Source organism: Protopterus annectens, chromosome 1.part1 (genome assembly GCF_019279795.1).
Source record: "Protopterus annectens isolate FY-2018-M chromosome 1.part1, PAN1.0, whole genome shotgun sequence".
NCBI classification, from domain to species: Eukaryota; Metazoa; Chordata; order Ceratodontiformes; family Protopteridae; genus Protopterus; species Protopterus annectens.
The window spans coordinates 781,577,819-781,601,582 of record NC_056726.1 but is presented as its reverse complement, the minus strand read 5'-3'; the positions used below and the strand labels follow the sequence as shown (position 1 = coordinate 781,601,582).

Here is a 23,764-nt window from a genome sequence, read left to right as displayed (position 1 = left end):
ACCTTGGGTCCAAACAAAGAGGACCCATCAAAGGGAGTGTCGGCAAAGGAAGACTTGAAGGCCTCCGTGAAATGACACAAACGGAGCCAGGCTTGTCTCCGTAGAGCCACGCCTGTGCCTGCCGCTCTGCCCGCCCCTTTGGCCGCATATGAAATGAGCCTCTTGGACGAGTTAGAAATCGAGGTAAGGATAGCCAACTGAGAGCCAACCGACTGGGCTAGCTGCTCAGGTAGGTTACCTGAGAGGGAGTCTGAGAGCTCCTTGACCAGATCCCTCTGTAGTCTGGTGAAATGTGCCAATAATTCAGGGACCTCAGCGTAAAGGCCGCTGAAGTCAGGGTGCGCTTCCCGTACCGGTCCATGCTCCTAGACTCCTTATTAGGAGGATGGACGGACGTTGAAGCCTCTGCCACGTCCTGCTGGGTAGCAGATGCCACCACCATGGCATCTACAGCCACGCCTTTCGTTAAGAACTCCTTCTCGGGTGGGGCAGACAAAAATTTGTTAGGGCGAGAAGGCACTGGTTCCACAGTATCTGGATGTTCCCACGCCCTCCGACAAACCAAATCCAGGAGCTCGTCGAAGGGCGGAGACACCCAGGAGGCGGAGGGCTGAGCCCCGAAGGCCTTGAGGAACACCGACTCATCAGCGGAGGGGGGTTTGGAATTCCAGCCGCCTCGTTGCTTGAGGATCTCTAGAATGTCTGCAAATGAGACATCATCCGAGGACGACTTTGGGGACCCCTCTGCATCATCAAGATCAGTGTCCGATGTAAGAGACTCATCGGGGGAGTCCACGTGCTTCCTCTTGCACGATCTCTTCCTTGGGGCTCCTCCGAAGACAACTCCGAAAGACCCTCAGGAGGAGGGGAACCCCCAGTGGGGGTAACCTCAGGCCCCGGGGCTCCGCTGCCTAGAGACAGGGGAACTGCCAAAGACCCAGTCTCCATGCCCAGGGAAGGTGCCGGTAAAGCCGTAGAGATGGCCGAAGAAGACTTGGCCAAGGCACTCCTCATAGCTCTGAAGGCCGGACCCCCAGAATCCTGGGAGGGTCCAGTCTCCGGAGCCATGATAGCAGACAGAAGTCCCGCGGCCGAAGCACCGAGAGGGAGGCTTGGAACCGACAAGCATTGGTCCCGAAACGTCACCCCCGGGTCCGGCCGAAGAAGTCCATGTGCTAAACTCGGACCCGAAGGCCGGTGTTGGAGTAAGGGTCGGAACCGACCCTAGGATCTCCACTGGCTCCATCAGCACCTGCTCCGACGGAGCCGAAGCGGTCGGAGGAGGAATGGCAATGGAATGGGCTATCGGCTCCGAAGCCAATTGGGTCGGAGCCGAAACAAATTTCTGAAAGACTGGGGACTGGAAAAGTCTTTGGAGCACCCTGTCTATGTCCGAATCTGACATCCTTGATGACCTGGAAGAGACCGAATGGGTCCGAGTAGGCCTCTCCAACAGCTCCAAGGGACTAGGGGACCGGCTCCGAATCGACTCGACAATTATCGGCGCCGAAGGAGTGTCCAAACCAATTTCCATCGGTGCCGAAGAGGGCTTCGGCGCCGAGGAGGAAGTGTCTGAGCGGACAACCTTCATCGGCGCCGAGATCAGTGGAGCCGATGAAGGTGACCCACCTCTCGATGCCCCAGCCGTCGGCTCCGAACCCAGAGGAGTCGAGGCTGGAGGCATCGAGGCAGACCGTTCCGCCCTCGGCTCCGAAGTCCGTGGAGCCGAAGGAGAAGCCTGCCTATGTCTTTTGGCGGTCGGTTCCGACGGACTGGTCGGAGCCGACGCCCTTTTCTTTTTAGCAGGAGAAGGAGAGGAAGCTAATGCCTCTTCAAATGAGGGTTTAATAAGGCCTTTAAAATAAGTTTATTTTTCCTCTCTTGGAGGACCCTCGAGGAAAACGCGTGACACACGCTACAGGACTCCTGCAAATGTTTGGCGCCCAAACAGTACACACAGAGAGAGTGGTCATCTGTAATAGACATTTTGAAGCTGCACTTAGTGCACTTCTTAAAACCTGAAGGCCTAGGAGCCTGTGACATTATGGCAACCAATCAAGTGTAACAGCCAAAAACAAAAACACACTAACTATCACAGAGAAAAACTTTTCTCTCTCTTTTTTTTTTTTTTATAACCAAGAACTGTCACAAAGAAGAAAAACTAGAAAGGATCCAAGAACCCTTAAGTAAAAACGGAACTTGAAGACAAAGTGACTGACAGGGGAAGGCCCTTCAACTGAAAGGGAACTTCTAGTCAGAAAAAAGGCAATCACCACAAAAATACTTCACAAAAATATCCAGTCATACACAAAAAGACGAAATAGCCGTTAAAAACAGCTTTTTGTTGAAATTCTAGGAAATCCCTGACAGGAAAGTAAGTGAAAAACACTACTTAGCTCAGCTAGCTCGAGACCACGTCTTTGCTTGATAGCGGCAAACGAGATCTGGGGGACTGGTAGTGGTGCATCCTGGGATATAGTAAGCTCAGCCAATAAGAGACTTCGCTCTTTGGCATAAGCGTGCCGAGTCGGAGCCGAGGATCGGCTCCGAACCCATCAGTCAGAATGTAGGTGAGATAGGATCACATAACATCATATCTTAGCAATGCTCATACATTTTAAAAACAGAGTAAACCAGAGTCTCAGTTACATTATGCATCCACCTGCCCCCCTAGAGGTGTCCCTGTATGTTATGGCTTTAAAATCAGTTTGAATTAATTTTAAGACTCTTGTTTACTTGAATGCTGATGTCAGCCTTAACTGAAACTTTTAAATCACCACAGAGTCATAATGTGTACCCAAAAAAAAACATGCATGTTATCTACAGGCTCATAACCATTGCTGATAAAACTGCCAGATCAGATTTTTCCCCCATTTTTTGACTCCAATTTCTTCCACTACACAGTGACCACCTAGTCTCTTGTCCACCACTGACATATTCACCCCACCACTCAAAAAAAAAAAAAAAAAGAAAAACTTGGTGTCTTGGAACACTGGAAGGAGAAAGCAGTAGTCATGGAACACAGGCGTCATTTCTGGAGGATCAGTTACTTCAAACTAAGGCACAATGTCAGCCAGAAAAGAGGGGCAGCTAGCCTTTTAAGTATAACGGAATAAGCACAAGAGTGGCAACAATTAACATAAGACAGTATTTATTATAGTCCATGGCAAATGGCTCTGATAGACTGACAAAAATATACAATACTGTTCCTCATAAGATGCCAGGCATCACACAATGCCTACTCTGCTCAGCCAGCATGGGTCCATGCCTCCACACTTCCAAAAGGATCAGCTGGAAGGCTGTTTTCCTTAAACACGGAGCTGTATGTCAAGGCCTTCTAAATGCCATTTCTGTGGTGGGACACTGTCAATGGACTCTCGTCTAGGATAGGTGAGGAAGTGGTTAGCCATTCACATCCGTTCCTCACTCAATGATTTCTCTTGTTCTTGGTCTGACAGACAAACCTCATTCATCTGGGGCATAAACACAGCCAAAACCTCTATGCCATACGGCAGACAACAAGTCAAGTTTGACTAAGTACTGAAGACTCGGCCTCGCCAGTCTGAGATCAACTCTATTTTATGGGAGGGTCAAAAGCTTCTTAACTAACATCCTCAGAAAAACATGCACATCCATGACAAAGTAAGTGACTTTGAATCAGCTGCAGGGATCTAAACCTTGTCATCACAATAAACAAAACATGCTGGAGGGATAGGTTCCTGACCCAGAGACTCCCCAGACTCTGGAATAGATTGCCCATACATGTCAAGCAGAGTGCCTCTTTGGCCCTCTTCAACAGGAACCTTGACGACTGGATGGGAGAAAGGAAATTCACCCCAGGGATCACGTCAGTCGCCCTGCTAGACAGGGGTCCAATAGTGTGGGAAGAAATAGCCAGGGAATTGTTATGGCTAGGCTTGTATAAGCCCTAGGGCTGATAGCCTAGTACCAACCTATGAACCTATGAAGATTCACAACCTGATTGCTGCACAAAGGAATACGCATACTACATAACACCGTTCACATTTATAGGCACCTTTCACCTCCATTTTGGTCTGGAATAGGAAGCAGTAGGCGAGAACAAGCCAACATCTACTGAAGTAAGCACAGTCCAAATATATGTGGACCCGAAGTGCAGATGCAGAGTGATTCTGGACCGTTCATGTGAATCTTAATCACAACTCTCCGGACCAAATATAGGAATGTCCTTAAACAGTGCTAATATGACTATACTCACCATAGTCACAGATTTTTAATGAGAACTTCTAGCACTACTACGACCTTCTGCTGCTGGCATTATTTAATACACATAAATGTCAACACCCATATTTATAAAAAAAACACTTTTACTAAAACACAGCCATACAGACAAGTTGAAAACATGCTATAACAGACACTTTGAAAAAAAAGCAGAATGTTATTACCTAGGTGGTGTGTGTGGTGCTGGATGTAAGAACAGGAAGGCTACCATGAGATCTGTGCATTCCTCGGAGATAAAATCACCCAATAACTGAGCTCTGATCCAACGTTTAGCTAGCCGGCAGGTGCCACTGTAAGCTGGAAACTGCTGCTGAAGGCTGCAAGACAGAACACCATAATAATAAATCACAAATAGTGACACAAAAGTAAAACAAAAAAATACACTGAAACAGAGAAATGTTGTGCAACTGTCCAAAAGTTACTTCAAAATAAGACAGAATATACAGTAGGGTATGTTAAAATCAATAAAAACAAATTAAATCTGCCCCCCTGCACCCCCCAAGCCCCCGGTAAATTAAGTATACTAACTCTGGGATCACACTGTAGTGCGGAAATGGGCAGTTCTCCCATTCCAGTCACCTCAAACTGTCGGCATTACAAATGTTCAGTGTTCTGAACATTGGCAATTTGAAGTTTCACTCATGTGAAACTTCAGTCTTTTGGTCTCCAAGTTTTAAATTTCAGTATTGTGACATTTCGGTCTCTGAAGTAGACCAGTATACATACATTACACATCTTTTTTTGTTGTTGATTTAGAAGATCATCTATTCAAGGACCGACATGTCTTTGGAATGTGGGAGGAAACAAGTGAGGCAGATGAAGCCTAACATAGATACACAGGAAGGCTATACAGTTTCTGCACAAAAGGCAATCCATTAGGGAAATGAACCAAAGAATCAGCAATTTCAAACTGTTCAATTTATTGGCTGCAAGCCACAAAACCACACAAAAAGGCACATATTCCTTTCTCCCAGCATTTTTCTTTCTACATCTTTGTCTCCATGTTTGCTGGCCATCACACCTCCCCTAATATGCCTTGAGCCCATCTATTCTCCCTTTAAGGGTAAACGATTACAGGGGTGACAAAGTGCAGAATGACATCCAAACAGCCACTGTGGTTGTCTAGCATTTTTGCCAGCAATGCTGGAAATGGTGGTGGTGGTTCTATTAAGGACCTAGTCCTGGACCTGGTGGCTGATGCACGTACCCCCATCACAGTGGGGGGACAAACCCCTTCCTTTTGTTTGTAATACTTCCAAAGGACTACTATCATTGGCTTGTTACAATCTAACATACCCAGTCCTGGCTATTTCAGTGCCATGCATGTCTCCTCTTGCAAAATGGTGATTGTTCCACAAGTAAGTACAGTTGTGAAATATCATACCTTAACGGTAGGTGTCCTTCCCTCCACTGTTGCAATGTTCGTTACAATAGAGAGGGGGATTCCCCTGCCAAAGGTGGCCAAAAGCCTGACCAGTACACCAAAGCCTTTAGGTTGCTTTAATGTATGTCGTACATCACACATATACTCCTTGAGTAGTGCAAGGCATAAAGGTGACGTCCGGACGTACCATCCTCAGAAGTGAGAGACCCAGTAGGAACATTAAGTTCAAGGAGAAAAGAGTTAATCAGCACATCCAGAACAGAAAAGGATCGGGGGGGGGGTGACTGAATACTTCAACAGTGAAGAGAATGACATCTACTGTTATGGTAAGATCTTATACAACTGTACTATGTCCTTCAATTTCAGTGCTGCAGTATTCATTTTATTCTTTTATTTTATTTTATTTTACATTTGTTGACCGGGATAGTCCGACTGGATGCATGCCCATTTTCAGCGGAGGCCCTGGGAGAAAAGCTCCAAGGATAAGCAGAGAGAGCATTACATAATACCAGCATTACATATTACAAACAGACTATTTACAGTGATTACATAAGTAAGCAAGTTAAACAAGTTCCACAGGTTAGAGTTAATCCCGAGAGTTAGTCGGGATTAAATTAAATTACACAGTAAACTAGTTAACAGATTTTTACACATTCTAGAGAGATTTAGCCAGGCTTGATACATTGACATAGCCAGTTAAGTGCCAAATGTTGTTTGAGTCTAGTTTTAAATTGACCTAAGGTAGAAAGTAAGGTAATATCAGCTGGAAGAGAGTTCCAGGGTCTACTTACAGAGTTTCACCGGCTGTGTTATTAATTTTGCTAGTCTGAATTAGTAGTTTGTTAGAGGATCGAAGCGGTGTAGGATTGTTATAGGGGGTGATTATAGAGGATTTTATAGGCCATAATCAGTTGGTTATACTGGATTAGGCTGGGTAGTTCAAGCCACCCAAGCTGATTTAGATTGATGCAATGATGTGTCCTAAAAGGCAGCCCAGTGGCAAACCCAGCAATGTGGTTGTAGCAAACAGAGTTTGTTAAGGACAGTCTTGCTTAAATTCGAGAGTAGAAGGGATGCATACAGAAGGTTGAAAGAAGGTGAGAGTGAGCTATGGCAATTTTAGCTGGAAGGGTTAAGGAAGGCTTTTATTCTGTAAAGTGACCCTAGTTTTTTATTGATGGTTTTGATAGTTTGGTTAACATGTAGGTCGAATTTTAGATTATTATCTATGATTTCACCTAATAGTTTTGTAGAGGGGTCAGGGGAGATTATTGTGCCATCATTTGAATTTATGGTAAAGGTGAAAGAGGTAGACCTACGTGCTGGTGAAAATAACAGCATTTTAGTTTTTTGGGGATTTAGGATCAGACGACGTTCAGAATGCCAGTTTTCTATTCTATTAAAGGTGGTCTGGGTAGCTGACCATAACTCTATTGGAGATGTGGCCGAGCAAATCAGAGTAGAGTCATCAGCATATTGGATAGAGCTGACTTTTGGGATGACAGTATAAAGGTCGTTAATGAAGATGGAGAACAGCAAGGGCCCTAGTATAGAGCCTTGTGGTACTCCAAGGGTGTTAGGTAGAAGATTAGAGAGTTTGTTCTGCCAAAGGACAGCCTGCTGTCGACCATTCAGGTAGGATTGAAACCACTGAAGGGCTCTAGTATCTAGACAGAATGTTTGCAGGGTGTGGATTAAAAGTTGGTGATCAACCATATCAAATGCCTTGGAAAGATCCAAGAAGAGGGCTGAGGATATATAATTATTGTTGCGATTATGGTTTATGGTATTGGTAAAGGCTAGGAGGGCTGAAGTAGTGCTTGTGATGAGGACGGAAGCCATGTCGAGTGTTTGCTGTAAGGTGATTCTCGATTAGGTGGTGCAGCAGTGGTCTATGAATACATTTTTCCATAACCTTTGCAAGTGGAGAGAGTATAGCTATTGGCCTAAAATTGGAGAATTCAGTAGAGCTGCCTCCTTTGTCAAGTGGGATTACATAGGATATTTTTCAGATGGTGGGAATTTTAGCTTCTACTATGGTTCGATTGATTAGTACTGAGACATGGTAAGCAACAGCATCAGCTGATTTTTGTAGGTACTTGGCAGGGAGTTGTTCAGCAGAAAGTGTAGTGGGTTATAATTATTTGAACAAGGTACGGATAAGTGAAGTGGCGACTGGTTGGAAGCTGAACCCGAGTAGGTTTCTAGGGGTGGTACTTTTAGGACCAGGAGAGATAGGAGGTAGTTGGCTAGGTAAGGCTTGAATTGTCTCAGTAAAGAATCGGTTAAAACTGTCAGAAACATCTTCAGGGGTTTTATCAACAGTGGCAGCAGGGACTGGGGTTGAAGTTTGTCCAGGATGTAGTAGATTATTTACACCTGCCCAAAACTTCTGAGGGTTATTTTGATTTACTGTCTGTAAATTACAGTAGTATTGTCTTTTGTCTTGTAAAATGGATTTTTTTTGTTTCATTTCTGGATTGTCTGTATTTAATGTTATTTTGGGGATCTTTAGAAGAACGCCATAAAGCCCATGCTTTGTTTCTAAGGGTAATTTTGAGTTTAGACTCTTTAGAAAGCCATGGTGCAGTTTTTGCCTTTGTTCTCTTTGAACGAACAGGTGCATGCAAATCAAGGATCTCAAGGAATTTGTTGTTAAAGTATACTTCCTCTAAGGGGAGGTGTTTTAGAATAGACCAATTACATGAGTTTAGTTCTTGTTGGAATTTGGCAGGGTCAAAGTTTTTATTGTTTCTAACCTTTCTGAGTAAGCGTTGTTGGGAATTAATGGCTTTGAGCTTAATTACATATGTGAGAAGGTGATCGCTTAGGCCATCAGGGAGGGTACCAGAGGTGTACAGTTGGGGCTGACTATTTATGAGTACCCAGTCAAGTAAGTTTTTTTTTGGTTGGGTTTACCTATCCTGGTAGGTAGGGGTGGATATGATTTGTGTAAATGCATGCAGGTTAATATGGGTGGTTGGGGATTCTGAGGAACAGGTGCCGCAGTCTATGTTAAAGTCTCCAAGTAGTAGGGTTTCTTGGGGGTAGTGACATGATAGCCAGTGCAGGATATCTTCAAGTGTAGATATATTGTTACCTGGGGGAATGCACATACAGATAATATTAATGCATTTATTTTTATTAAGTTGCAATTTGGTGGCAAGAATCTCGGAGTTATTAATCTGAGGTGGTTGTATTACATCTATGGTGACATTCAACTCATATTTATAGAGTACAGCTACCCCACCCCCCCTTCCTGGAAGCACGATCCAGCCTGTGTATGTTGTACCCAGGTATTCATTACAATAGGGACAGTGCCAAAGCTCAAGAAGACGAGAGGGAGGAAGGAGGACCAAGCAGAGTTCTCTATGAGCCCTTGTAGGATGGGCCTAGCAAAACCAGCTCTAGCTCTGGAAATTCCATCTAACTTGTAGTGCTTGGTAAATGTATGCACAGAAGTTCAGGTAGCTGCCTCAAGAACACAGTTAGTATCCAAAGCCTTGAAAAAAGCATAGAAGAAGCCACAGCTCTAGTAGACTGAGCCTTAACAGAAGATTCTTACTACGAAAGGAATAAAAAAAAAAAAAAAAAAAAAAAAAAAAAAAGAGGCATTAGAAATCCAACAAGAAATAGTTTGCTTGGACACAGATCATCCTAAAGACCTAGGACAAAAAGAAACAAAAAGCTGATCAGATTTATGAAAAGCCTTAGTCTTATCCAAATAAAATCAGAGTTATCTATGCACATCTAATGTGTACAGCATCTTCTCACTGGCAGATTGCAGAGAAGGAAAAAAGTGGGAAAATGAATAGACTGACTAAGGGACAACTCATTCACCACTTTTAGCATTAGAGGAGGATTATTATCAAGGGACACTCTTTCCTTATGAAAAAGGAGGACAAGCCATAAGGCTTGAAGTTCAGACACCTGTCTGGCAGAAGTAAGGGCTAACAGAAGTAGTCTTCCAAGAGCAATGTTGCAAGGAAGCTGAAGCTGCAAGCTCAAAAGGAGCCCGAGTCAATTTTTCTAAAACAAAATTAAGACCCCAGGGAGGCAGAACAGGCTTTCTGGGAAGCCTAATATGAAAGGCACCTTTAAGGAATAGTTTAGCTTCAAATCCTGAAGCTAAATGTGGTGATAAAGGCAGACAAGAAGACATAGCTGACAAATGGGTCTTAACGGAAGAATAAGCCAACCCAGCATTGAGCAGTTCACACAGAGAACCAGAGGAGCTTCCACAGAAAGTGGATCCAAGTTATGAGAAAGACACCAAACAGAAAACCTCTTCCATTTGGATAAGTAGGATTTTCTAGTACTGGGTTTCCTGGCCTTCTGCAGGACTCTAAGCATGTCCTCAGAAAAAAAGGTGTATATGTGGAATCATAATCCTATCACCTGCAGTGTCAGCTGAAGAGTGGACAGGTGGGGATAGATAAGAGATGCCTTGTCTTGTGTGAGTAGGTCCACCATTTGAGGTAATGCTGTCTCAGCCAAAAGGGAGTCACCAATAAGATTTTGAGTGCATCCTGTTGTATTTTGAACAGGACTTTTGGAATGAGGGGAAGGGGAGGGAAAGCATAAAGAAACATCCCCTTCCAAGAGAAGGCATCCACTTGCCAAATCAGAGGACCTGGGACTCTGGCACAAAATTGAGGTAGCAGTCTGTTTGGAGGGAGGCATAAAGATCCATTTGAGGTGTACCCATTGGCAGACAATGTCCAGAAAAGTACAGTTTTGTACCTACCATAAATGTAGATGTTCGAGTGTTCACCCTGCTGCAGTCATCACACTTGGGTTATCCTGCCGTCAGTCGGTCCGAATTACAAAGTCTTGGTCCGGCGTCGGTTGCTGTTGCTTCTTCCCTGACGTTATTGTGCCAGGGGTATATAAGAGGCATCCAACGCCATTTTCTTCAGTTTTTCTTGCCCCAGATGTCAGGTGCCCCCAAAAGGCAGGCAAAAAAATAAATAAATATATATATATATATATATATATATATATATATATATATATATATACATATGGCTATATAAAAATAAAACAAAACCCTTAGGTACAAGCAAATACGCCACAGAGGTAGAATAGGATAAAGTGGTGGAGATAAGTCCAGCTAGTTCAGAGGGGATGGAGGGAGGGTAACCTGGACTGCAGCAGGGTGAACACTCGAACATCTACATTTATGGTAGGTACAAAACTGTACTATGTTCATCATGTTACTCTGCTGCAGTCATCACACTTTGGTTGAATCCCAAAGCTAAGGAGGGGAGGTGGAGTCAAGCAGGGTTAGAAGAAGCTAATAGGCCCTGCAAAACTGCAGTGGCAAAACCAGCTCTAGTCGTAGGGTAAAGAGGTAAGTGATAGTGTTTGGTGAAGGCATGCACTGAACTCCAAGTAGCAGCTTCCAGAATATCCTTGGTTGGCACTTCCCTGAGAAAGGTTGCTGATGTAGCTATAGCCCTGGTGGAGTGGGACCTAATGTTAGCAGGTACTGGTTTCCCATGATGTGTGCAGCAGAAACGTATGCAATGTTCTATCCATTTAGAAATGGTCTGTTTTGAGATGGCTTTTCCTTGTGATCCTGTAGCATAGGCTACAAAGAGCTGGTCAGTTTTTCTGAAAGCCTTAGTTTTATCCAAGTAGTAACGTAATTGCCTGTGAATGTCCAAAGAGTGCAGGAGTCTTTCTCCTTTGTTTTGGGGATTTGGGAAGAAGGTGGGCAAGTGAATGGTTTGGTTTAGAGCCACACTGGATACCACCTTTGGCATAAAGGAAGGATTAGTTCATAGAGAAACTCTGTCTTGATGAAAAATGAGGAAAGGTTCCACTGCCATTAGTGCCTGTAGCTCTGAGACTCTTCTAGCTGAGGTTATTGCTAGTAGTAGGGCAGTTTTCCAAGAAAGAAATTTTAAATCAGTTAAAAAAGCTGGTTCAAAGGGCGGCAGTGTAAGCTTTTCCAGGACAAAGTTGAGATCCCAAGTAGGTGTTGGAGCTCTCCTTGGCGGTCTTAAGTTCTTAGCCCCTCTGAGGTACTGTCTTAGGAGTGGATGTGAAAATAAAGGAGGATCCGTGTTGTAATGAGCTGAAATTGCTAAGGCTTGGATCTTAATAGATGAAAAGGAAAGTCCTTTGTGTAACATCTCTCTCAGTTAAATATTGTAGAATCTGAGGAATGTTCGGCTCCAGGGGATTTAGGCCTTTAGCCTGGTTCCAGGCACAAAATCTTTTCCATTTGTCTGAGTAGGTTTTCCTGGTGCTGGGCCTCCTGGCCTCCAGAATGACATCCATAACAGGTTTGGATAAAGGTGTTGGCTGGTTGTTTAGGTAATTTGCCACACAGCCAGGTTTAAAGTATTGAGCTGGCTGTGTAGAATCAGATTGTCTCGCTGGGTGAGCAGGTAAGGAATTTGTGGCAAAATCCATGGTGGGCCCTGGGCCATGTTCCTTAAAATTGGATACCAATGTTGGCGTGGCCAGTCTGATGCAACAAGAATCATTTGTGGCCTCTCTAGTCTGACTTTCAGCAGTACCTTTGCTAGAAGAGGCAGTGGAGGGAAGGCATACACTGTCAATGTTTTCCAACTGGAGCATTTCTCCCCGAGCCTCCGCTGAAAACAGGATCTGTGGAACCTAGTCGGACTTTCCCTGGTCAACAAATGTTAAATAAATAAATAAATAAATAAATAAAAATAAAACTGAATGAGAGGGCGTCCACTTTCCAAGCTAGTGGATGGAAGGTCCTTGTGCAAAATTTTTGCAGTTGGTGGTTGTGGGGTCTTGAAACAGATCTATGTCTGGGCATCCGCATTTTGGAGCTATCATTGCAAATACTTGTGGATCTAATTTCCATTCGTGTGGATCCATGATGTTTCTGCTTAGGTCGTCTGCCAATGTGTTTTTCTTTCCTGGCAGGAACTGTGCTTGTAACTGAACCTGGTAAGACAGTGCAGTGTTCCACAAGGTCATTGCTTGTCTGCATAGAGGGTAGGAATGTGTGCCCTCTTGCTTGTTTATGTACCACGTAACTGTGGTGTTGTCTGTCCTTATTAGTAGTTGTCCTGGGTGTAGAAGGTCCTTGAAAGCTGTTAGGGCATTCTGCACTGCTAGCATTTCTTTTTGATTGATATGCAGGTGTGTCTTATCTGTAATCCATTTGCCCTGAATGCACTATCCTGCCATGTGTGCTCCCCAGGCATAGTCCGATGCATCTGTTGTCATAGTTTGCCTGGCTGTGGGTAAGGTGAAAGGCTGACCCTTGTTGAGGTGACATGCCTGTGCCCACCATAGAAACTCCTGTTGAAGGCAGGGAATGAGTGGAATCATTGTTTCCAAGCTGTGGCTGTGCTGAGTCCATACACTTTTCAGGTACCATTGTAATTTCCTCATATGCAGTTTTGCAAATGGTATTAGTAGTATGCAAGATGCCATGAATCCCAAGGCCTGCAGAATTTTTCTTGCAGGGAGTTGGATCTTTGTTGCCATTATTTTGAAATATTGAAACAGCTGTCGTTGTTTGTCTGGCGCGAGATAAGCCATCTGGGCCGTTGTATTCAAGCTGACACCCAGGAATATTATGTTTTGTGAGGGCACTAGTTTTGATTTCTTTTCGTTTACTGTGTACCCTAGGCAACTTAGAAGGTGTTTGACAAATGCCAGATGCTGTAAAAGGATGTCCTTGCTTTCTGCTTGAATAAGACAGTCATCCAGGTATGGGTATATTTGAATTCCTCTGTCTGCAGTATACAATTACTAGTGCCAGGCATTTTGTGAAGACCCTGTGCGCAGTAGATAAGCCAAAGGACAGTGCAGAGAATTGATAATGCGTTGAACCTGCAATGAAGCAGAGATATCTTCTGCAATTTTGTCGGATAGGGACATGCAGGTTATGCCTCCTTGAGGTCCAAAGTGACTAGCCAAGCATTCTTGCCCAACATGGGAAGAAGCTGCTGTAGTGTTAGCATCTTGAATTTTGGCACTTGCGGATAGGTGTTCAGAATTGAAAGATCCAGAATGGGTCTCCATGCTTTGTCCTTTCTTGGAACTAGGAAGAGTCTTGAGTAAAATCCTTGTCCATGCTCCTGTGTAGGTACCTGTTGAAAGGCTCTCATGTTCATGAGAGCTGTAATTTGTTTTTGTGCCTCTGCCCATTGATTTGGTGGCAGGTTTGGCATTCCTTTGATCCTTGGTAAGGTATGAAAATGGAATCTGTGTCCTTGAGAGACAATGTTTAGAACCCATTTGTCTTTTGTGATGATGTGCAAGTTGTCTGCAAAAAAATGCTAGTTTTCCTCCCAAGGGTGTTGCCAGGAGAGATTTGCTTGGTAGTTTGAGGATAGAGTCATTGTGTCTGTCTTCTGCTAGCTAGGGGCCTGTCTTCTCCTCCTTTCTGGGTAGCAAAACCCCATTGGCGAGGTTTGTAAGGGCCCTGTGACTGACCTCTGCCCCTTGGGCGTCTGTATTTGCCCCTCTGTGGTCTGTCAGAAGCTGGAAAAGACCAGTTTTTTTGTTGGCCAATTTCTGCTGAAATGAGGGGGTTGTACCTGTGAAAAATCCTTGACCGTCTGCATTGACTTTGCCTCATCCTCCATTTTCTTTAAAACCTCTTCTGCTTTGACACCAAATAAGACATCCTGTTGTAAAAGGTGCATCCAATAATTTTGCTTTAACATGATCAGGTAGGGTTTGTTCTTTTAACCAAGCATGTCTGCATATGACAGACCCAGTAACAGCTGCTCTACAGGAAGCTTCCAATGAATCCAATCCACATTGTAAAGTATGTTTGCCCACCTGTTCAGCTACATGCAACAGATCCTGCATTTCCTTGAATTCAGCCTGTTCAGAATGTGTGCTCAGTTTTTGTTTTAATTGAGACATTAGGAATTGCTGATATTTCAGCATGTGAAACTGACAATTTAATGCTCTCATCGCCAGAGTAGCTGAGGTGTATATCTTCTTTCCCCATCTATCTAGGGCTCTGAAATCCCTTTCACAGGGTACAGGATTTTTAGCCATAAAAGCTTTAGCCCCTTTGGGACCCTGGGGAATTGTTTCTGGGTCATACAGAGGGCTTTTATAAAGGAATTTGTGTGTGTCAGGTACTCTGTAGTGTCTGTCTGGTTTGGCTGGAGCAGGAGGTAGGGAGTCTGGATTTAGACTAGACTCTAAGTACACATCATCCACAATATCTATAACTGGAGGGATAGCAAGTGGTCTGTGCTGGGGTAGTAAAGGAAACTCTCGGAGCCTTTTCTTAGAATCAGAGTAGTCCTGGCCTTCCAAGTGGAAATGTTCCCTCATGGTATGTAAAGTTTCCCCAAAGGAGTAGTCTTCAGGGGGAGATGCTGTGGGAACAGAGTCTTCAGCATCAGAGTCTTCATAAGGGGGAAAAGCATAATCCTGTTCCTCAGAAGAATCTGAGGAAATAGAAACCTGGTCAGAGGAAGCATAATCCTCCTCTTGTCTTGGTCTTTTATCAGGAGGGGGATGGGAACCCCTGATTAGGGTAATCAAATCTTCAGCCATCTTAAGCATCTGTTTCTTAGGCATGGGGCTTGAACAGGAGACTGATGTATAATCTTTTTTGGTTTTAATAGAGTTTTTAGCTTACCATAAGATTTAATGGTGAGTGTAGTCGGTCTGAAGACACCTTCTGAAACCGAAGGCATTTCTACTGCACCGGGATCACCTTCTGCTCCGGTGTCGGAAGGGCCTAATGAAGATGGTTGTGACTGCCTAGTACACTCCGCTTGAGAATCCGTAGCCGTCTGGTGTTCCATTTCCGCGGTCGTCAGGGGCTGTGTAGGCACCTCACTGAAAACCGGAGAACCGGCGACAGGCCCAGCAGAGGCCTCGGAATCTGGCTTGGTTCTAGGCTGCCTGTCCTTATCCTTGCGTTTTTTATGCATGCAGGTCGTCGGATGCTCTGACGACATGATATAATTAAATTTCCTACCAAAGTAATGTTGTGCGAAGTCAAAACGGTGTTTGATAGTTCGTTTATTAAACCTAGCACGAAAATGACAACCTGTGACGTCGTGGTCTGGGCCTAGGCAAGGAATACAATAAGAATGGAAGTCCTTATGAGGTATTTGCTTCCCACAAGAAATGCAATTGTTAACTTTTTCTGACATCGGACTGAGGCAAGAAAAGGTTCCCCAACGGGGTACTTGGCTTTATTGAAGACTTCGGACTGAAATTCGATTCGAAAATCTCAGGTGTTGGCCGACCGGCACTTGCAAACTGCTTCTGCTTCGGGCACCGCGTGGCAAGAAAGACTGAAGAAAATGGAGATGGATGCCTCATATACCCCTGGCGCACTGATGTCAGGGAGGAAGTAACAGCAACCGACGCCGGACCAAGACTTTCGAACTCTGGCTGACTGTGGGACCACCTGACAGCAGAATAACCCAAGTGTGATGACTGCAGCAGAGTAACATGATGAACATCTGGGACTTCCTGAATAATTTCCCAAGTCAAGAGATCATGAAGCACTCCTAGAAAGAAAGGCAACTGTTCCTCAGGAGGAAAAGGAAGAGATTTCCATACTATAAAATACCCAGAGTGGATAATGGACAGAACCCAGGAATCCTTAGCAATCTTTAGCCAAACAGTAAGAGAAAGGGAAAGATAAAGAGAAAGAGGAATGTGGCTGAGAAGAACAGGATAGTCAGATAGCACTTTGTTAGGATAAGGAGGCTTCTGTTGTACAGAAGCTTGGGTAGCTTTAGCAGGAGGAGCCCACTTCCCACCTTTCTTAGCCTTGGGGGAAAGGCGAGACTGCCTAAGAACAAAGGGTGGCTTTTTGGGGTAATTTCTTTGAAATTTAGGCACAGGAGAAGCAAAAGTCAGTGGAATTGCCTTATACTGTGAGTAATGCAACTGACAACTGTGTGGATCGTTTTATGACTTGTGCATCAGGAGCGACGAATCCCCTGATGTTATACGAAGGAGGAAGGGGTGAGTTATCGACGCGTCTGCTAAGCCGTTTGATAGGGTCAGCTTGCGTATAGGCATGGACAAGCTGGAAGCTGACTGTCTGAGACTGAAGCGTTTGCAGACTCAACGGCAGCATTCTGAGGCGTGCATTCATAAAAAGATCGTACCAAGGGGCCTAAGGATCCTGAAGATGCCTACCACAGGGACTCAATACCCAGAGTTACTTTACAAGTGGCAGCAAATAAATACAGAGGTGAGCCTAAGGTATATGACTTTATTGAATGAGTTTTTCCTGCTGGAGAAACTGGGGTTACGTTAGGAAGTTAAAAAGCAGCAGAAAGATTTATTTGAGTGCTTTCCGAGTGATGTTGTTAATAGAACTACTGATACTGTTTTGGACAGTGTGCAAGTGTTTGAGAAGCGGTTGCTTTCACAGAAGTGACAGAAACTCCAGAGGGACATTGATGATTTTAGACTAGGCCATGTCTTCACGTGGCCTAGAATAGGTTCATAGGTTGGTACTAGGCTATCAGCCCTAGGGCCTATACAAGCCTAGCCATAACAATTCCCTGGCTATTTCTTCCCACATTATTTACTTTCCTGGACCCCTGTCTAGCAGGGCAACTGACGTGATCCCTGGGGTGAATTTCCTTTCTCCCATCCAATCGTCAAGGTTCCTCTTGAAGAGGTCCAAAGAGGCACTCTGCTTGACATGTATGGGCAATCTATTCCAGAGTCTGGGGAGTCTCTGGGTCAGGAACCTATCCCTCCAGCATGTTTTGTTTATTGTGATGACAAGGTTTAGATCCCTGAGCGTGTAGCTCTGAGGGATTGGGATTTCTTTAAGTGTAGCATGTCCAACAGCTCTGGGTTTGACATGGCCTTGTATGTTAAGCAGAGATCGCCTCTGAGTAGACGATATGCAACAGAGTATAGCTGGAGTTTTTAAGGCGGTCAGCGTAGGGCATCTGCTTTAGGCGTGTGATTCTTTTAGTGAGGTATTTCTGAGGCCTTTCCAGTTGTTGCAGATGTCTTGAGAGGTACATACCAAATGGGGCGTTGTATTCTATAATGGGTCTAATGAGAGATGAGTACAGTGGGACAATGACCTCCTTTTTTCTGGATGAAAAGCCCTTTGTGATGAGGTGTGCCACATAGAAGGATTTCCTGACTGTTGTGGCGATGTGGTTATCGAAGGTGAGACCACTGTCCACCTGTGTCCCCTAAGTCTCTTATCACACTTTGTGTTTAGTGTACTGCCACCTATATGGTAATTCATGGATACATGTTTTTTCCCAAAGGGGATAACAATACATTTCTTGGCATTAAGCTTGAGCCCATTGCATTGGGTCTAATGCTAATGCTGTAAACTGTTCTGAACGTTTGAATAGGTCTAATGTAAGCTCAGAAGCAGTGCTGTTAGCACTGGCATGACGAGGAATGTGGTAGATACTGTAGATTTGGCTATTAATACTGCTGTAGATAATAGGCCTGTTGACTCTGTAGACATTCATGATGCACATATTGGTGGTGATAGCCAAACATTGGTGATACCTAAAGATGTATTTGGTGCTGGAAATGTTAGGGAGAGGTTGGTTGGTCCTGTGAATAGAGTGGATCAACCTACAGTTAGGAAGAAGGATTGCAACCCGAACACACATGGTCTATCATGTATTGAGCCAAGTGGGAGCAGTCAAGGTTTGGTCCAGCGTCCCTTCCCCATACATGTGGGTCACAGGGGAGGGGGGAGGATGAGATCCATGAGCAGAGGGAGGCAGAAGAGAAAATTATCTGCAGAGTCCCAGAGCAACCACAACCTCAAAAGGATGTGGGAGAGAGCAAGGAAACGCTAGTGTACAACATATCTTCTAGACCTCTTACCTCTGATGAGGTTGTTGTTCTGTCTAAAGGACTTACTTTCATTCTGAGTTGTACCAGTGATCTCACAGATACCCTAGTGGATTTCAAACTTTTTATAAGGAACCTATGTCTTAAATTAGAGTTTAGAGACAATAATTATGTCTCAGACAGTAAACGGTTTAATAAACTGAGTTTGTATGTTCTGACTGTTCTACCTCTTGTGGCTGCTTTCAGTAAAATGGTCGAGAATGACTTATATGATATGGAAAAGAGGTTTGATAGGCAGTGTAGAAGGAGAGGAAATTTAACCTATGTCCAGAGGAGAGCACTGGAAGGGTTAAAGAGCGACACCTCCATTGTCATCAGAAAAGCTGACAAGGGAGGTGCCATTGTGATTATGGACTTTGCCTTTTATGATGATTCTATGAAGGGTATGTTGGAGGATCAGAGGTTCTATTATGCTATAGATTTTGATTGTGAGGTCTCATGTTCGGATGATAAATGAGATGTTGGAAGATTTACTTAAGAGCCATGCTATAACTGAAGAGCTCTATGAATATCTGTTGGTCAGTGACCCCCTCATACCTCTGACACAGGGCCTACCCAAAATACATAAAGACAGGATTTCGCCAACTATGAGGCCCATTGTTGCAGGTAGGGGGTGGTCTACTGAACCATTTTCAATATATGTAGAGAGGTTTCTGTCCCCGGTAGTAGATGCAAGAATTCATATTCTAAAAGACACCAAACAATTGTTATTGGATTTATATGAATGTATGAAGGGAGTACCTGCAGATCTTCCTTATCTGTTGGTTATGATGGACGTGCAGTCTCTCTTCACGGTGATTCCGAATAGAGAAGGGATCTTGATGGTCCATGATTATTTGGAGAGAGTCAGGTTTGAGTGATGTTGTTGTGGATCTCTTGGTGTTGCTCTTGGAAGTAGTGTTGGAAAATAACATCTTTTGCTTTGGATCACAATGTTATTTACAGAGGGATGGTGTGGCTATGGGTACTTCCTGTGCCAATAGCTACTCCAACCTCTTTATGGCTGCATGGGAGGAGACCTATTTGTTACCCATGGATGAGTTTGTTGTGAATGTATTACTCTATAGACGTTTTGTAGATGACTTTTTTTTTTTTATATGGAAAGGATTTACAGAGGAGTTGTTAAGCTTCATTGATAAAGTTAATACCCTCTCACCATTTTTGAATTTTAGCCATGAGTTTTTAGATACATGGATTTCATTTTTGGATGTCTATATAGAGAGGTTAACCTGTGGGTTCTTGAATACAGGTCTGTATAGGAAGCCTTGTCATTGAAACGAGATTCTTCATAGAAATAGTATGCACCCTGGTTATATGTTTGGGAACATTGTTAGGGGACAGGTTCTCAGGACCTCCCGCTATACTCCGAGGAGTGAAGGTTTTGAATCAGGATTGACTGATTTATGTGAAAGGCTTAAAGCCAGAGCTTATAGAGATGTTGATTTAGAAAAGGGACTCTGTGAGGTATCTACTTTGAGGGAAGGTGGTGGTGTTCCATACTTCTCTGATATGGTAGGGGACTCACTGAGTGATGGACTTGATAGATCAAAGAGTAGGATAGATTTGGGGAATTGTTTTAGGGTACCTTTGCTTTACACGAAAGATGTGGGTAGTATAAAGGATGTGATTAGGTCCCACTGGGGTGTGCTGACAGTTGACTCTGATTTGAGAGAGTTGGTAGGTGCTATGTCACACTTCGTGTATAAGAATAAACCCAATTTGAAGAAAATGCTATGCTATCCAAAAGAAGTACGAAGGAATTATGAGGTCATAGGGACTGTACCGTGTGGCCAATGCAATTTTTTTGATTACATTGCTACAGACATTGGTTTTATCCATCCTATATCTGGTAGTAGACACAGGGTGAAGTTGTCTGCAGATTGTATGTACATGCATATGGTTTACCTCGCCTCCTGTTCGTCCTGTAATGTTTTTTATGTGGGTAAGATGGACAGGAGGTTGAGGTATAGGATAAGGGAGCATCTATATCAGATTAGGATTAAATCCACTGTGAATGCCCTTTCTAAGCATGTTCTGGCTACTAATGATACACACATTTTTTATTTCAAAGTCCTTGATGAAGTTTTGATGAATTTTATGGGTGGGGATCTGAGGAATAGAACTGAGACCCTTGAGTCCAAATGGATTGTTAGACGTAGAGCAGACTTGTATCCAGGGTTGAATGAAAAAGTACCATTAAAACCATTTCTGAAATCCAGGTTGAAGTAGACACACCACATTTGGTGTGCCACTGACAAATTTGGATCATTTGTTATATATTTACAGTTAATGATTGTACTAGCTACAAAGTTTTGTTTTATTTGTATATAGATATGATTTTGCACAACTGTTTAAGATTTTATTTTATATCAAAGTTTTATACATTTTATATTTATGTATGGTTGCTATGCCTTTAAGGGTTTTAAAGATCTCTGTGATTTTCACGCCCTATTTTGTTTAAATGAATAGTTAGAATGTGTGATTATATGGTCTGAGGAAGCCTTCAAGGTGAAAGTGCTTACCACGTTTGTTTTGGCCAATAAACTTATTTTATGAGTTTTTCTGCTGCTGTTGCATCTTTACATTGCTTGTTGAATACGTATGCCTTTTGGACTGTTTTGTACATTTGAATGCCCTATACTATTTGCAGCCTTGTTTCACTCTTGCACTGGGTCATTTTGTTTATTCATTCAGAAGCAAAAATATGTTTAAAGTTCCTGCAAGGCCTCACCTTTACCCTGAATAGGCTTAAACAAAGCAGCAGCAGCTTCACCAAACAAGTGTTTGTTGTCCAGAGGAGCAAACATCAACTTAACATTAATATCATCAGGCAAAGGTTAAAGCCAAACCCAAGAATATCTCCTCATTACAGAACCAAAGGCAGCAGCCCTAGAAGAAGCATCTGCTGCATTATAACTACACTTAATGGAAAGGTGAGCCACCTGGGACGAAGTCCCTAACAGAGGAAGAGCAGAAGTCTTCCCTTCAGAGTCTGGGAGATCAAAAAATTACCTGACAAATTAGAGCCAAAATGTATCTAGACATAGGAGTCTGATAACTGACAGCCCTAAAAGCTAAGGCAGCAGAGGTATGACCCTTCTTACCTAACCTTTCCATACCCACACATGACCCACATACGTTCCTGCTGTCTTTATCAGTACCTTAGTAAAGGCAGAGACTGGGATGGCTTGTGAGAAGCCACAGACACCAGAGAAGGGTCAGCAGAAGGGCACCTAAACAGAAATTTACAGTCCTCAGGCACCCTATAAGTAATATCAGGTTTCTTGGGTGTAGAGGGATGGGAATCGGGAGTATTAGATGCAGTAGAAAAGGCATCCAATACACCTGCCAAAACAGGAGGAACAGCAGAAGGTCTAGGCAAGTCCATTTGCAGGAGTTCATAACACCTCTTCTGTACCTCAGAAACCTGGGCACAATCCCATTTAAAAAAAACTACATCAATTTGGAGATTGTGTCCCCAAAAGAAATGTCCTCAAAAGGAGTATCAGAACTAGTAGAATCCTCTTCCTCAGACTCATAATCTAAAGGAGAGGGAATCTAAGATGAATAAGCAAGGGATTCCTCATCTAAATCCACCTCCTCCTTGGAGGAATACTGCTCTCCTTGGATTTTTTAAGTGGAGTGGAAGACCAAGCGGAGCTGAAACAGAGATCCCATGAGTAGATTTTAAATTCATCAAAGCATTAAACAACCTGTGAGTAAAATTCTGCCAATCACTCAGCAGGTCCTTAGGAACTGGAGAAATATGCTTTTGCTTTTTCTTCAAGGGGACGTCCGCCTTATAAAACTCAGAAGGTTCTGACCCAGGATGACATTCAATAACAGTAGTTGGAACTTCCACGATAACCAAAATTTGAGGAAAAATGCTAGGCACCTCAAAAATAATCAGCCACAGCTCCCCCTGAACGTCTGATGCGAACTTCTGCAAGACCTCCAAGGACATGCATAAGGTTGGACCCAAGCCAGATTCCAAGATGGTCGTAGCAGAAGAATCCAACTGCCGGGTGAACCGCTGAGCTTTCACTTGCCTCAGGAGAGACATCTAGCGGAGGATGCACAGTAGAAGAATCAGATCTAGACTTCTTGGCCTTCTTCACAGACTGCTGTCCCTCAGAGAGGGAAGTTCCTTCCATCGTATCTTTAGCTAAAAGCTTAAGACACTGACTCTCCAAATACAAAGCCAAGGAAGAAAACAGACTATGGAGTGTCTTACGAATACAGGCCAGACAAAGTGATCTAGGCATATGGTTGTGGGAAGCACCAAGACAAAATAAGCACTGCTTGTGACTATATTTGTGAGGAATTTGTCTCCCATACTGGCAAATACCCTTTTTTGTTGATATGAAACCCCACAAGCAACAAACCAAAAAGAAAAAGATAAGATCAAAAATCCCAATGGAGCACTTATCTGAAATAGCTTGGTGAACCAGCAATGGAATGGGTGTTCAGACGGATGACCAAGAAATGGCGTTCGGACTGGCGACAAAGAAGTTCTGAGGATGGTACATCTGGACTTCACCTTTATGCTCTATGCTACATGAGGAGCACACGTCTGATGTACAGCATACCTTAAAGCAATCTAAAGGCTTTGCTATACTGGCTGGACATTGGGCTTCCCTTGGCAGGGGATCTACTGCAACAATGAAATGGAAGAATATCCACCGCTTCCTCCCCCAGGATGAGCAAGTTAATGTTGGAGACTCAATACCCTGCACCCCCCTTCTTCTAGCACAAAAGTCACTATTTTAACTCAGGTTGTCTGGGTCTTTCTCAGGGTTTTATGCCTCCAGTGCAGATAAGACATTCAACCATACACTCAAACATAACACAGCAAAGAAAGACATTCATTTTTATGCATGACTTTCACAGTTAGGGTCACAAATTTCTTGAAAATTGTAGGTTCATACATAAATATTAAGCTAGTTGCTCTTGCAGGCCATGTTAAGCCAAGCCGATTTCCCTATTTGTGCTTGAATTAACCTATTCTATTTGGTTATAAATTGGCCAGACACATCCCCTGGATGATAGTTATATACTACCCCTAATGAGAATAACTGGGATCAAACCATATATAATTTGAGGGGACTCGTGCATGAGATAAAGCATTTAGAAGCAACATATGTCCATTAATAGTACAGGGTGCAGTCCTGGGGTACATTTTATATTTCCTATACGTAGATTTAAGTTGCGCCTGAAAATGGACAGGAATGACCTTTGTTTTATGTGGATGGGGATTCTTTTCCACAGTAGCGGTAT

The 23,764-nt window shown here is 43.6% G+C and overlaps 1 protein-coding gene across 2 annotated transcripts in view; it reads right to left on the bottom strand.

Annotated features, from left to right (window-relative positions):
- Positions 1-23,764, bottom strand: part of NOL6 (nucleolar protein 6) — a 1,772,660-nt gene that overhangs the window by 534,294 nt on the left and 1,214,602 nt on the right. For both annotated transcript variants that reach the window (XM_044078098.1, XM_044078107.1), the window contains exon 20: positions 4,425-4,577. In XM_044078098.1, the coding sequence (XP_043934033.1) occupies positions 4,425-4,577 (153 nt within the window). The remainder of the gene's footprint in view (positions 1-4,424; positions 4,578-23,764) is intronic.